General features: G+C 38.7%; 1 protein-coding gene across 4 annotated transcripts in view; it reads left to right on the plus strand.

Annotated features, from left to right (window-relative positions):
* LOC109110478 (protein FAM222B-like) overlaps window positions 1-13094 on the plus strand; it is a 51438-nt gene extending 38344 nt beyond the window's left edge. For all 4 annotated transcript variants that reach the window (XM_042724447.1, XM_042724449.1, XM_042724448.1 and 1 more), the window contains 2 exons: window positions 3087-3304; window positions 11142-13094. In XM_042724447.1, the coding sequence (XP_042580381.1) occupies window positions 3223-3304; window positions 11142-12838 (1779 nt within the window). In that variant the 5' untranslated portion in view covers window positions 3087-3222 and the 3' untranslated portion in view covers window positions 12839-13094. The remainder of the gene's footprint in view (window positions 1-3086; window positions 3305-11141) is intronic.
* The last annotated feature ends 2389 nt before the right edge of the window (window positions 13095-15483 follow it).

The raw sequence follows: 15483 nt of genomic DNA on the forward strand, positions 1-15483 counted from the left end.
AATCATAGATTCAGGCTGAGAGGAACAGATGAATGACCCATCATCAGTCAAAAAATCAATTGAAGAAGGAAGAAGAGACGAGAGAAATATCGATCATAAGTAAACATGGGTTTCATTCACTCTTGAAACGTGTTTATAAAAAGAGTTGATTATTTTACCCAGCTTGTTAGAGTACTGTGCCATTAGCTTAGCAATATGCTAACAGCAGACTATTGACATCAATTTTGCGTTGAGTCGCACGTGTGGAACATAATTTGAGCTGCTAATCATTCACTCATGAAGTTCACTCAGAAGACAGCAGCCGGTGCAGACCGCATACAGTGAGACAGCTCACTAGCTTTCAGATCAGAACTCTTCCTCAGGTAAATTTGAGAGAGCAAGTATGTTTGTATCAAGCCCTGCGGTGATTTTAATTAGCTGTCTTCATGACCTTTCACTACATACAAACTCTTTATTTCTCGCTCTCTCTCTCAGCTTTGGCTGGCTGGCCTTGTGCTGCCCTGTCAGAGCTGTTTGGTGCAAAATTGCTTATTGTCTGAACTGTTTGTTTGCTTATACATGTTTAAAATACATTGTTTTTGTCTAGTGTCAGTGTGTAGTGAGAGGATGTAGTACGTGGCTGCATGCGGGGTTTCTCACCACAAATTACAAGGCAATATCCATAGTGATCTTTGCATCCTCTCTTTCATAGAGAGTAAAACATCCTGAACATCATGCATTCACACTAAAACTGTGTCCAAACCTGGTGTGATATGACAGATGTCCAACAATTTGTGTCTACATCACACCAACATACTTTGCAATGTGATGATCACAGCCCATCAGGAGATATTTGATGTTCAGTCTATTGTTATAGGGTGCAGTCTCCATACTAATATGCCTGCTTTTCAATTAATTAAAAATATATTATGATAACACAACACTTAGTATAGGGACCAATTCTCATTATTGACAAGTTGCTTATTAGCATGCCTAACATATTGGCTGTTTATTAAGCACATATTCTACATCCCTACACTACCCAATACCTAAATATGACAACTATCGTACTAACTATTAATTAGCAGCAAATTAGTAGTTCATTGAGGCATACAGAGAATTGGCGCTTAAAATAAAGTGTGACCAATATTATTTCAATATGCACAATCAACATTCACCCATTTTCGTGTCCCCATCAACTTAAATTTACAGTAGTGATTTTATAATCATAGAAGGCGTATTGAATGCAAATTTCTGAAACCAAGGCTGCTAAAAAAAGTGGACTGGCACTTTTGAATGCTATATAGAGAATGATTTGAATCAGTCACATTTCACAGATGGACGGTGCTATCCGGTAGATACCACATAAATAAAATAAAAAATGAATTAAAAAAACAAGCAATCAACAGAACATCCTGTCGCAGTGACAGCTGGTCAGGACAATTCCTCCCATTCTGTGCATGTGGATTTGCGCCCACACAGTCATACTAACTCATTGTGTCTAATGACTGCTGGTTGAGGTGTCAGAAATGTTCTCAGTTGTCTGATTCTCGCCTTGCTGCAGTAAGAAATTAAAATGTGAAACTTTGGAATTTAGCAAAGGTCATCTTAGATCACACCGTTCATGCGAGAGGACGGGCCAAAGATGTGGAGGTGAGGAGAGAGTGAGATGAAGTGCCTGGGGCACGGTCCGAGCACTCTGGCTGGTATGTTTGATGTTAAATTGAACCTCAGATTTGATATGAAGTGAGTTTTGCCTGCTGCTGTACGATTAGTGAGAGTGGTTTGGAATGGAAAGGTATGTGGGGGGGGATTTTGCTGCTCTGAATTGACAGAGAGGATGATTAAAGAAGATTTTGATTTCCTAAGCTTCACCGGATTGATGGGTTGGTTGATTAATTGATGCGAATCCAAAGCTTTGAAGCTATCATAGCTGGTTCTTTTTGTAATTGCAACAGAAACTCTGTTTGCCATGCAATTCATTTTTCACATAAATACGTGTGAAATTACACTCAGTCGCACATTTGAATTGATGTTTGGATGCATTCCTCATGACACACTTGATTAGAAGACTTGCTGAGTTTTAATGAATGCAGTGAAAATGTGTGTCAAACTGACAGATGGTAATTGTCTCATTGCTCCCGTTATGTTGGAAAATGATCCAAAACATGATTGTGAGTCATTTAGCTTTGCACCTTTTCTAACAGTAAGCTTTCAATGCACACCATGCCTTTTAAATTATGTCTTCTAAAGGGCAAAAGAGACATTTTTAATTAGTTTGTTTTGAATATAATTTTGTTGAAAGTCTAATTACTGACAAATGTTTGTTAACATTTGTTTTTAATAATGAAGACTGTAGGCATCCTTCAATTAACAGATCGTAAAAGTTTGCATTTCAGAGATATTTTATCATTTTATTCCTTTGTTTTTACTTCATTTTGTTTAGTGTAGCATTATATTAAACTGTGTGTTAATGTATTATTACTGTCTTTCTGTATTTAGACTTTGTTCTTTACTGTGGTACTGTGAAAGCTTTTAATCATCTAAATCTGAAAAGCTTTTATACAAACAGCCAGGTGTAACACAACCAGTATTGTTTTAGTGTTATTGATATGCTATTATAGTATTTATTAACATTTTGAAGTTTTGGTTTTATTATTATTATTATTATTATTATTATTTTTTTTTTTTTAGTAATTTTAGTACTTCAGCTAGAACTTGTTTTATTTCAGTCATGTGCCAAGGCAACATTTCTAATTTATTTTTGTTTAAATAAAAAAAAAACTTTTCTTTCAGATTCATTTCAGTTAGCGAAAACAACTTAAATGGCTTTGTTTAACAACACTGAACACAAGAATTCATTTTTCTGTCTGCATTGAATGCTGTAAAACCACATCTAGTCACAGCTAATCAGAATATATCTGATGTTTAACAGTTATGCAAAGTCAGATTTTGGGCCAATGAGAGTTCACTATGAGCGGGGCTAACCAATGTAGCACTGCAGTTAGAAAGACAATTAATGACAATATGTTGTTTTAGGTTTAAGTTAACTTGGCACTGAGGTATTTGCTGTAATATCGAATTTCTCTCTCTTTTTTTCTCTACAGTGTGAGGAGTGTGTGGCCCATGTTACTCTAGGAGTGACAGTGTGTGTGTGTGTGTGTGTGCGTGTGTGTGTGAGTGTGTGAGTGAGTGAGTGTGTGAGTGAGTGAGTGAGTGTGTGTGTGCGTGCGTGTGTATGAGATGCTGGCCTGTCTGCCAAGGCCTGGCGATCTCTCCCTCCAGCTCCACCCCCACTCGCAGATGAACACTGGACTTCAGAAATGTGAGTGCAAACACAAAACACACACAGTTCAAACATTTGGTGGTCATTTACTCACACTCATGTTTTTCTAAACCATTTTTTTTTTTTGAGTATAAAAAATGTTTAGCAGAATGCGGATGCCGTTCTTTTCCATGCAATGATCGCTGGAAATCACAAAAAACACCATAAAGCCATCATAGCAGTAGTCCATATGAGTCATGTTATCACATTATTTTCTTTGTCTACTGAAGTCTTTTGTGTGGATAAAAAGGCAGAAATTTAAATTTGAGTTTGAGTGAATAACAACTTATATGTTGGTCTCTTCCTTGCACAACTATAAAAATGTAAAGCATCACTAGTTTTTTAAAGGTTTACAAATACAAACGCGAGTTCATTAAAATAAACAGAAATAAAAAAAAAATATGGAAATAAACATAAGAAAGGTAAGATTAAAAATGTTTATAAATAATAAATTTTTCAGCTTTTTTTTAATTAATGTAAATTTGTTTTGTAGGTGTGAACTTCTGCCTTCAAAATTAAAATCACTTGTTTATTTAACTAATTTTTTTTTTTTTTTTTTTTTTTTACACTGGATTTAGCTAATGCTTTAGCAATTAATACCTAGTGTACGTATTGGTTATTATAAGACATGTCATAAGTGAGAAAAACAAGACATTTACAAAACAACTGTAAACTGGGCATGACAGGGTATGACATCCTTAATAAATGATCAGAAATCCGACCAAAAACAAGCTGATTGTGGACACCTCCAAAATAAACAAAGCAATATTTCTGCATGTAAACCACAAAAGCGCATCACTCATAATTAATACATTTATGATGCTTTTTGTCATCTTTTACTTTTTGTTTTGGCATGGAAAAGTGCATCATTTTGTGTTCAGCAGAAGAAAGTAAGTTGCACAGGTTTACAATGACATGAGGGTGAAAAACTGATGACAGAACTTTCAATTTTGAGTGAATATTCCTTTCATTCTCCTGTTTACCTTCCTCTCAGCATTCTCAAATGAACAAAATGTGAATATTCTTTCATGCTGTGCATTTTGTGTCTTTTTAATACCACAGATTCATACAGATGTTGTCAAAGATGACATTTAAATGCATTTAAGAAATGACAAGATGAAAACAGATGTATAAAAAGAGATAAATGGCTGACAAGAGACTAAACAGAACTGAGAGAGAAAGGAAATGGAATGAGGGAAAAAGAGAGAGCTGTTGTTGGTGAGCAAAAGCATATTTCCAGAGACAGATTGTCAAATCCCAGGATTTTTATTAGGGCGGTTTACAAGGGCAGACACCTGCTGAACCACACCGCTCACAGAGAGATAGATTGAGGCAGATAAGTGGCATACAGAGACAGCGAGAAAATGAGAGTCAGACAAACAGAGAAACTGAGTCAGTGCAGGAAATAAAGGATACGTACAGACAGAATATCTCGCCTTCTCTGTCTGTGGGCAGACATCCTGTCAGATTAGCTCTCCATCAGGATGACAAATTATGCTATGGAGACGCACGGCCGGGGGAGTGCCGATGGCCCGGAGACTGATGAGTCTCACATCGCCTCAGGAAGACCCTCATCAGGCAGCAATTACTGAGAGGCTGGAGACAAATCTTTAACTGCAGGAGAGAGCAGAAATCACAGAAAGTCAGGAGTTGTATTTCTAACTAGTGGGATTACAGAAAGAGATGGAGTCATATTACAAACTACAGGAACTACAGGGGATGAACAGGTAGGAGAGAGGAAATGGAGGCATACCTCTGATGCTGATGCCTCTTTCAGAGCGATAATAGAAATTCATTTCATTCATTCCATACACAGAGAAGTAGGATCTGAAACTACAGGCCCAGAGTGTTTGTCTGTGAAGAGAGTAGATGTAAAGGATTCATTAGTTTGCCACATCCTTTGCTGGGGCGTTAATGATGTCTTGTAGTTTAAGTGCTCTGAGAGATTAAACGCCTCATGGAAATCCCAATGAACTAGACAAAAACAAATGAAAATCAAGCTTTAACAGTAGCCTTTAAATGATGAAGATAAGATCACATTTGGTTCAATCCCTTCTTCACTTTGATGGACCTGGTTGTCAAAAGCCGTTTTTTTTTTTTTTCATTTCTCTGATAATTATTTTTTTTTTTACCAGTGCAGAACTGTTAACTGAAAATACTTCAGAATAATTCTGCAACATTTAATTGCTATGCATAATATATTGCATAATATATTATGACTCAAAGACTATTTCAGCATGACCTTCGAGTCATATGGCTTTTGTAAATTTTATATATTTAAATTGTATCTCCAATTAACATATGTGACCCAGTACCACAAAACATAAGGGTAAATATGTACATATAAGTACATATATACATAAGTCATAAGGGTAAATTTTTTTGAAATTGAGATTAATGCAATAAATAAGCTTTACATTGATGTGTGGTTTGTTAAGATAGGACAATATTTGCCGAGATACAACTATTTGAAAATCTGGAATCTGAAGGTGCAAAAAAATCTAAATATTAAGTAGTAACGTTGTACAAATGAAGTTTTTAGCAATGCATATTACTAATCAGAAATTAATTTTTAATATATTTATCGTAGGAAATTTTCAAAATATCTTCATGGAACATGATCTTCACTTAATGTACTAATGATTATTGCCATAAAGAAAAATCGATAATTTTGACCCATACTATGAATTGTTGGCTGTTGCTACAAATATACCCGTGCTACTTATGACTGGTTTTATGCTCCAGGATCACATATCATTTAAATGATAAAAACATTTACCGCAAGGTAGAGCTGAATGCTTAATCGAAATAAACTCAGAATTGCAATATGGCTTAGTATGATTATAAAATTACAAAGGCTGCACTTCATTTACACACCTGGAGGTGACCAACAGTGAGCGCAAGCTAGATTCAAGTGATTATTACGTTTTGAATATGGATATTTTTCTTACAAAAATGCATCGATTCACTACAGGAGGCCTTTGTTCACCCCCCGGAGCCGTATGAGACACTTTTTTTTTTTTTATGGAAGGGCGCTTTTTATTTCAGGTCTTTTGGACTGAAGCAGTGCAACACCAACTGACTGCAATGATAGAGCTTGAAAGATCAAAGACAATTTTTTATACAACTCCGACTGGATTCGTCTGAAAGAAGAAAGTCATATACACCTAGGATGCCTCGGGGGTGAGAAAACGCAGCCTTATTTTCATTTTTGGGTGAACTAACCCTTTAAATGTCCCATGGCATGTCATTAACTGCCCCTTTAAATTCATGTGCTCCCTGCTGTGGTCCAGATGTTACTGGCACAGATTCTCTCAGGCAACTCAGGAGACACAGGAAGAGCCAGAATATACCTTGGAATTCAGGAACTCAAGCCATAGATTGGGGAAAAAAAAAAAGACTGTCTTTTGTCTAAATAGAGCATGGTTTCTGTTGCATTCTCTCTCTCTGAACTCTTTCAAAGGAATCTGAAAAGAAGGTGAGATGAGCAGGGAGGAAAATATGGCTTTAGATAAGAAGAAAGAGATGAATAGAAGGAGAAGGCTTTGCTTCTCCATGAGGAATAACCCTATATAAGACAATATAAGAACACCCACTCAGATCAGCAGCCTCTTGGATTAAAGAGAGTTTAAAGTGTGTGTGTGTGTGTGATGTCTGTGCGGAGGGGAAAAAGGCAGTTAGGAGATGTGTGTGGTGTACTTAGACAGAAAAGGCTGACAATAGCTGTGTAACAACCCTGTGTGTCTATAATGGGGCTCCTGGGGTTTGGCTGATTACTTTGTTCCTCAAATCACTGCTGATGAGAGAGAAAGAGAGGAAAGGTTAGTGAAAAGAACACTTTTAAAGGGATAGTTCACATAAAAAATGAACATTGAGTAATATTTTCTGGACACAAAACCAGATATTAAGCAAAAAGTCAGAGCCGCTGTTTTTTCATACAGTATGTTTACACTGCAACGTTTTCCTCTCTTATGCTCACAGAGGCTGCATTATGTGATCATAAATACAGTAAAAACAGTAATATTGTGAAATACTATGACAATTTAAAGTATAAAGTTTTGAATATATTTTAAGTATAATTTTGTGAAACTGAATTTTCTACAATCATTACTCCAAATCATTCTAATATGCTGATTTGGTGTTTAAAAAAATCTTATTATTAACAATGTTGAAATGTTGAGCTGCATCCTGGATGAAGCTGAGCTACATTCTCAAGTCTGTTAGTCTGACTTTACAAAAATGAGATTTACATGGCTTTTTTTATATATGAATCACTGATTTGTTAGACTGACGTAGAGCTTTTGCACTTGCTGTGATTGGATGGGGACCAGAGACAGCCGTGGTCACCATTCACTTGTAGGGAAAAGAGCAGCTATGGCATGTCTCTTAATATCTCCTGTTGTGTCCCACATTAGATTGTCGTACAGGTTTGGAACAGATAGATGATGAGAGAACGTTCATTTCTTGTTGGACTTTCCCTTTAATTACAAATCCCAAAAAGAAGTGAGTCAGATCTGGCACTGAGCTCTAGAGATGTTAAAGTCCCTCGAGACATTTACATCTCAGTGCATATTTAAATGTCACCTGATCACTTTCCTCTGCCCTGCTCTCCTGTCCTCAGAATGGATTGCATGATTGCCGACCTGTATGTTGTTGACTAATCCTAACAAGATTGACTCCTCATTATCACCGGTTGGCCTCCCCCAGGATGTCACTCAACAGGGGAGAACAGCATAGACCGAGAGAGAGATGCAGTGGGAATAGAGTGAGAGAGAGAAAGAGCGTTCCCTCGTGAGTTATTAGCATAATGACTCTCCTCTTCCTCGCTCCTTGATCTAGTCCTGCGGTGGTTCATTTATTGAGCCCAGCGTGGCTCTTCCTTCTCCTCTTCCTCTCTCTTCTCTCTCTTTAGGAGGTGAGCAAATGTGGGCAGCCGGTGAAGGCAGCTGACACGGCCTGAGATTGGCAGGAAAGCTATTCAGCTAAGAAATGTCAGAGGCCATTTTGTTTAGTCAACAGCCCACATAGAGGGAGAGGGAACAAGATGAGTGAATGGCATGGCGGCTGAATGCTGTGTGAGGTGTTGGTGGATGGGGATAAGGAGTGTGTGTCCTGTCCTGCACCAAACAAGCACCAATAATTCACAAAAGGCTGTACGCTGTCATTCACTTGAACAGATGTGTAGATGTATCTGTTGATGTCTGTAGTTGCTAGTAAGCTATTAGCAAAATTCTGAAAGCTCCACAGATTAGCTTTAGAATACTAACAGCCCTTCATTCACAAAGACATACATCTCTTGCCCCACGCATGTTTACGAATTATTCAGTATTTGATAATACTTTTGGCTGTGGAAAAGTGTATATTACTCCCTGACCTTTTGTATTTTAGCATGTATTTGAAATAGAAATCCTTTGTAATATTATAAATGTATTCATCCAATTTAATGCATTCTTGTTTAAAAGAAGTCTTCATTTCTTTCCAAACTTTTCAACTGTGGGGTATATATTACTATTTGATGTTATATTGGTACATATAAATGAAAATTCTAAATATCATTATTCTTGCGGAAGCTGTGTGGAAAACATGCCTTATTATTTGTATCTAGATTTTTCCCATGTTTTAGTTCTTTATGTTCTTGTTCGATGTCATTATATGTTAAATGGTGTTTGTTATGGAGTGCTTGGTGGGAAGTCTTAGGGGTTTGGGCCGGGGTGTTTGTCGGGGCAGTGTGAGCTGTGAGCAGTGACTGAATCCGCTCAGGCTGGATGAAAGAGCTCAGTCACAGAGCACAGGCTGTCTATCCTCTCACTGGGGATGAGGGGGCCAGGAACGCATAGAAACACGTTAATAGTTTGTGAGTTTGTGTTTGTGTGTGTGTGTGTGTGTGTGTGTGTGTGTGTGTAAACTCCATATCAGTGTGAACAAGGGAAGTGCAGGTGGGTGCACATTAGAAGTCTCTCTCTATCGCTCTCTATCTCTCTTTTCTCTTCTTCCCTCAAGTGATGAAAGCTTGTTTTATACAAAGACCCCCTTTCAGCAGCCAGACAGCAGCTTCACAGAGAGCACTTATCATCCTCAATTTCTTTCCTCTATCCCTCGCTTCCTTTGTTTTTCTGTCTGTCTCTCACCCGCTCTCCTCTATTCTCAACCCATCGAATCAGAGGTGTCCTGGCAGGTGAGGATGTCACTCTCAGGAAGAACAGCATTGTTCTCAGAGCTTATATTGTGTGCAGAGACCTGCAGACTTCTGAATGTAAAAAGAGTTAAATAATTGCGCTCATTAATGTTCACTTTTAAAAGCATTACTCTGATCCAGAAAAGAAGAACATATGTGTAAAAACAGATTGATAAAAAGGGCTCACCAATTAGACAGCTTGTTTAGAGCACAGAACATGTGAGGCTAGGATGCTTATCACAGTAGACATACATGGTTGCTATATTTTTGGGGGCAGGGCCAGACAGGTGTTAATTTCTTATTCACACTCTGAAACTGTAAGAGAATCAAGCACAGACACACCACAGCGGTGTTGTTAAATATAACAGAGGTACTTAACAGTCATTGGTTTTGTCTGGCGGTCTGTCTGTTCACACTGTGTGTGTGTGTGTGTGTGTGTGTGTGTGTATGTCTGCTATAGCAGATCACACTCTGGCATACAGGAAGCATGTTGCATCTAGTAGTGAGAAAGGAAGTAAGAAAGTGAACATTCACCTGCATCTGTTTGTCATGTGACTTAACACCAAACACTCTAAAAAACAGATTGTGAGAATTTAAAGTCTCTCTGTAAAGACTATGTGTTCTGTAACGTAGAGAAAATCAAATATTGCTGTAAGTGCCACATTTACAGTAACACATTTCTTTTGGAAAGTGAGTTTGTCATTTGTATATTTGTGCACTGGAAATTGTTACTTAAAGAAAGAGGTTAAACAATATTCTTATGAAAATGATCTCTATTTTTCATGCTTTAGAATAATAGTGAGGTCATCAAAACAGTGAAATGATACCGATTAATAATTGGTAGTGAGTAAAAAAGATACATTATAAAGATCTCAAGATTAAATTTAATATCACGAGAAACAAATTCAGTCAAATGTGCTTCAGACTTTTGACTGATGATGTAAATTACTTCTACACTAAATGTTTGTGGTCAGTAAGACTTATATATATATTTAAAGTCTCTTATGCTTACCAAGGCTGCATTTGTTTGATCAAAAATACAGTGTAAAACATTTCACAGTATTACTGTTTATAATTTACAATAACTGGTTTTTATTTTAAAATTTTTATACAAGATATTATTAAAAGCTGAATTTTCAGCAACTATTACTTGAGTCATCGGTGTCACGTGATCCTTTATAAATCATTTAATTATGCTGATTTGGTGCTCAAGTAACATGTATTATTGTTATCAATGTTGAATACATTTGTGATGCTTGGTATTTTAGTGGAATCCCTGATACATTTTTTTTAAGGATTCTTTGAATGTAGATTTCAAAAGAACAGAATTTATTTGAAATAGAAAACTTTTGTAAAATTATACATTTATTTGCTGTCACTTTTGATCAATTAAATGCAGTCTTGCTGAATAAAAGTATTAATTTCGTAAAAAAAACAAAACAAAAAATAAAAAAAACAAAACAAAAAAAAAAACCTTTTGAATAGTAATATGTATAAAATTAAGATGCTCTTTCCAATATCTGTTGCTCTACTTTGTTTCCATTATCTTGCTTGCCCTGCTCTGTGTACAAATTGGGAGGTCAAACCAACTCGTTGTGCACTATATTCAAGGCATAATATGTTGTCTTTTCATTCTTTTTTTTCCCTTTTTCCTCCATATAGGGGACACTCCACAAAGGATGAGATCTGCTCAATATCCAACCCCTGCAGAATTGGATGCTTATGCTAAAAAGGTTGCCAGCAATCCACTCACCATCAAGATCTTCCCCAACAGCGTCAAAGTCCCTCAGCGGAACCACGTTCGTCGCACAGTCAACGGACTCGATACCGCTGGCCCCCGATATAGTCCCTACCCCTCCTCTCAGGCCACTGCCAAGACCGGTCTCCTTGCCATCGTTAAAGTGCCCCTCGTCAAGGGTGTCATCAAGGACTTCAACGGCACACGGGCACGTCTGCACCCAGAGGTGATAATGAATGCCGCCGGTGGCCCTTATGCAGCCACCTCGGCCAGCACTTTAAACCTGCACCACCCATCACAGGGGCCTCCCAGAGCGTCCCAGAATCCGCAGGGGCTTCCTCCACACCCTCAGAATCTCCAGACTTTGCAACAGCCTGGGCCTCCTCACCAAGGACTCGGACACCGACCTTCCTCCTCCATGCCACAGCAACCCCAGGGCCTTCCGAGGCCCCAGACTCTGTCTCACGTACCTGCTTTAGGCCACCCTGGAGCCCACCAACCTTCAGCAATCCTGCTTCCTCAGCAGCACCTACAGAACCCCCCTGCAAGCCTGCAGGTGGGTCCTCGGAAGTTGCCAGTTGCAGACGCCCCTCCTAACGTGACTGTTTCTACCTCAACAATTCCATTATCCATGGCCGGAGGGCTCCACCAGGGCCGTCAGACGGACTTAAACAGCATAGTGCACCAGATAAGCCAGTTCTGCCAGGCTAGGGCTCAGGGCGCCAGTGCCACGTCAATGTGTGAAGGGCAGATCGCCAACCCCAGTCCCATTAGTCGAAATCTACTCATCAATGCCAGTTCTCGAGTCTCCGTGCATGCGGGAAACCCTAATGTGCTTGCTCCTGGCCTCATGCACCCATCGTGTGCTATTGGACCTCCTGATATAATGACTGCTTCTGCGCCAGTGAGTGCAATGCCTCCACATAACATGGCCACGATGAACCACATGTATCACAGCGATATAAAACAACAGCACCTACAGCATCAAAGCCATCAACCGCAGCGAAATCCCCAACAGTCGCAGATGAGGTCTTGGACTCAGCATCAGCTCGCTCACCTTCAGCACATCTCGGAAGGGGGCGGACACCCCTGCAAACCCCCGAATCGTGACCCTGGCCTCCCTTGCAAGGGCATTACCTATCCCCCAGAAATGGGCATGGGGCAGCCTTATGCCATGAAACCCTCCAGCCCCTCACCGCTCCTTGCCAACAACAGCAACAATGCAATGCCCCCAGGAGCGCTGACACACTACACCAATGGGCAGTACTACCATCAGCCACCGATGTGGGGTAGTATTCTTCCCACGCCCAACAGTGACAGCTCCGGCTCACAGGACCTCCCCATGCCCTTCCATGGCACTGGAACAGGCAATACCAACCCCACCCCAGGCATGGACTGTGCCCCCACGGGAGGAGCGGCCCATTACCGATTAGTAGGGGGTGCCTTAATAGGGCAGACTAATCTGATGCAAACGGCAGATTGCATGGGAGGGGACTTCCAGACGCCCTGCTTCCGAGATCAGAATCTCATCCTGATGGGGAAAATGCACAGGCCACCCCCTATGGGCCGGGTAGTGGTCCCCCCCTCTGAGACGCAAGGCCAGCACCCAGGGTACAGATAAGCTTCAGCCCACAAGCCTCAGACATAGTCTCTCCTCAGTGAAGTCAGCCTCACACGTGCATCCTCAACACCTCCTGTTAGTCTTAATGACATTACATCACGAGAGGAACTAAATGAGCTCAAAATCTCAAGGATAATTGCTGATGAAACTAAGAAAAAAACAAGAATACAAACATGTCTAATGAAGAGCAGTCTTTTGTGTTATTAATCTTGCAAGTGATCAATTTTTTTTTTCTTTTAACAAGTTCTTTTTTAAGGCACTAAAGGGGTTTTCTTTCCCACTTCTGTCTTATCTATCTCCAGTTACCCGGATCTCAAGTGCTCCTGGGTTATTTATAATGTCTTTCCTGTGTTAGTGCTTACATTATTGAAATATATTAAAAATAATATATATATCTTGTGAAATACATCACTTCTAAACTGAGGGCACCAGGCCTTCTGTTCATTGGACAACCAGCTTGCTTTCATTTGACAGATCTTTGTTTTGAGCTCGTCTTATAACATCAAGATGGCTGACAGACTCGGAGCACTTCCCTTTTCAGCATGACACGTTCTTTGTCCTTTCTTTTTCTTTTTTTTTTTAGTGTTTTATGTGTTATGGGGTATTATGGTAGTTGGTCCTTTCAGACTGTTTCTAGGTGAAAGCTCTTGTCGTGGGTTTCCAAATGTGAAGAGCAACAGATGTTTTAATGTTTAAGCTGTGCCATTTTTGTTTTGCCTAATCATTATACTCCCTTTATTTGTTAACATATGAGAAACTACTACTTGAATTGTATAGATGAGTTGTGCCGTTTCAGGTGGGTCGTATGTGGTTTAGCTGTATGTGGGTTTGCAGGACTAAACATACTACTGAAGGTGGTGTCTGTAGGCTTGTTACTAATATTATGATGTAGAAACTATGTACCAAATCAAGGGTTTATGATCCTGCATTTTCTAATTCATCCTTTATAATAATGTAAAGTAGGAGTTGCTACTGATTCTTTTGTGACGTGTGCTTGAATTGACCAAATTGACCACTTGCAAGATAATTTGTGGTTAAATTAAGGAGGACTTTTTAAAAGAAAAAAAGTCAAAAAGTTGAAACAGCAGGTGAATTGCTTATTTTATTGTACACTGGCTTATCTACTGTACTGCTGTAACTTTAAAGAAGTGTAATAACTGTGTATGAATGTGGCTGCTGCATATGGATATGGGTTCACAGATTTGGTGTGCATGTGATGAGCGCAGGTGTGTGTGCTGGTGGGTCAGTTTGTCTTGACTCACTGTTGGTTTGCCTCCCCTCAACAGCCCTCTTGAAGCCTTAAGTATTTGGTCCTTGGACTTTCCTTTGACAACAAGCATGATTCTAATAAAGGTATAATGAATTCTGATTTTGAAAAATGGACTATAAAGGAACAGCATTTTTCCTCGTTTATTTTTATTAACTCAAGCTTTTGTTGAATAGAAAAGCAATTCTTTAGAATTACTTTATAATGTAAACGAAGAAATAAAGAATATTTTATCGTCATTGTTTTATAGCTGTGTGTAGTTCTGGGCTGTAACAAATTCTTTTTATTCCATGTTTCGAAGCTTCATTTTTGCAATTTGTGCTATTTATAATTCTGAACTAGATTTTTTTTCCTCATTATTTAAACCTTTTTTTTTTTCGTTCTGCAATTGCTGTGAAATTGGAGGAAGCTTCTAGAAGCCTTTCTCGTATCTGTCACTCTGTGGCTGTCAACTGAACGCGTGGGAAGAATCTGAAGAGTGTGAGAGTTGTGCTACTCTTTTTTTGTAATATTGTAATAATAAAATAAAGGTCTAATTTATGCTTTCACGTATGACTCAATTTCAGTTTATTGCTTAAAAGCTGCTAAAACTTCAACCTTGGACTGGTCACCCTGTGTATACCCTCATATACTATAGTCTTCAAGAATTTTTTTTTTTTTTTTCGACAGTGATCTTGTTTTAAGAATCTCTTTCCTCAAGCAGTGTCTGCTCATCTGGGTTTGAAATATGAAACAAACAAAAAAAAAAACATGAAAGCAAACAATAATTTAAAAAATAAATGTTTTGATCCAAAGCGGCAGAGATATTAAATGGTCACAAAAATCACATTACATTGGTGATGAAAGAAATGTATCTTATTGGTGGTTCTAGTAGATGTCATTGAACCATTTACAGGTTCTAATTCAGGTAAAGCAAACAAACTAAAGAATTTATTTGCATATCACTTCACAAAATAAATCGTTCACGACAACTTGACAAAGCTTATACATCCATTAAGAGTTACTATATTGAGTAAAAAATTCAATAGTTTCTGAGAATACAGCGTCTGTGCACAGTTGAATGAAATAATTCTGTTAAAATGCCACCTGATGAGATAAAAACCCTATGGTGATTCCTAGAGAACCTCTTCTCATAATTTAAAAGAAAGGAAGTTCTTATTCAGGACTGGAAAGTCAACATTTAGAGGAAAAACAGCTCCCAGTCCGAGTGGGGCCACTTTTCCCCCGGCTGTCTCAGTTATGCACGATTGCAGCTTGTTTTTATTCAATGGCTCTATATATCAAAGGGATACAGCGCCGGAAGTGACGCAGAATAGGCAGGTCGCCGCATTTAAGCCGTCTGGTGCGGATGTAAATTTTAGTTTTATAAATGAGAGCA

The sequence above is a fragment of the Cyprinus carpio genome, chromosome B5 (genome assembly GCF_018340385.1).
Source record: "Cyprinus carpio isolate SPL01 chromosome B5, ASM1834038v1, whole genome shotgun sequence".
Classification (NCBI taxonomy): Eukaryota; Metazoa; Chordata; class Actinopteri; order Cypriniformes; family Cyprinidae; genus Cyprinus; species Cyprinus carpio.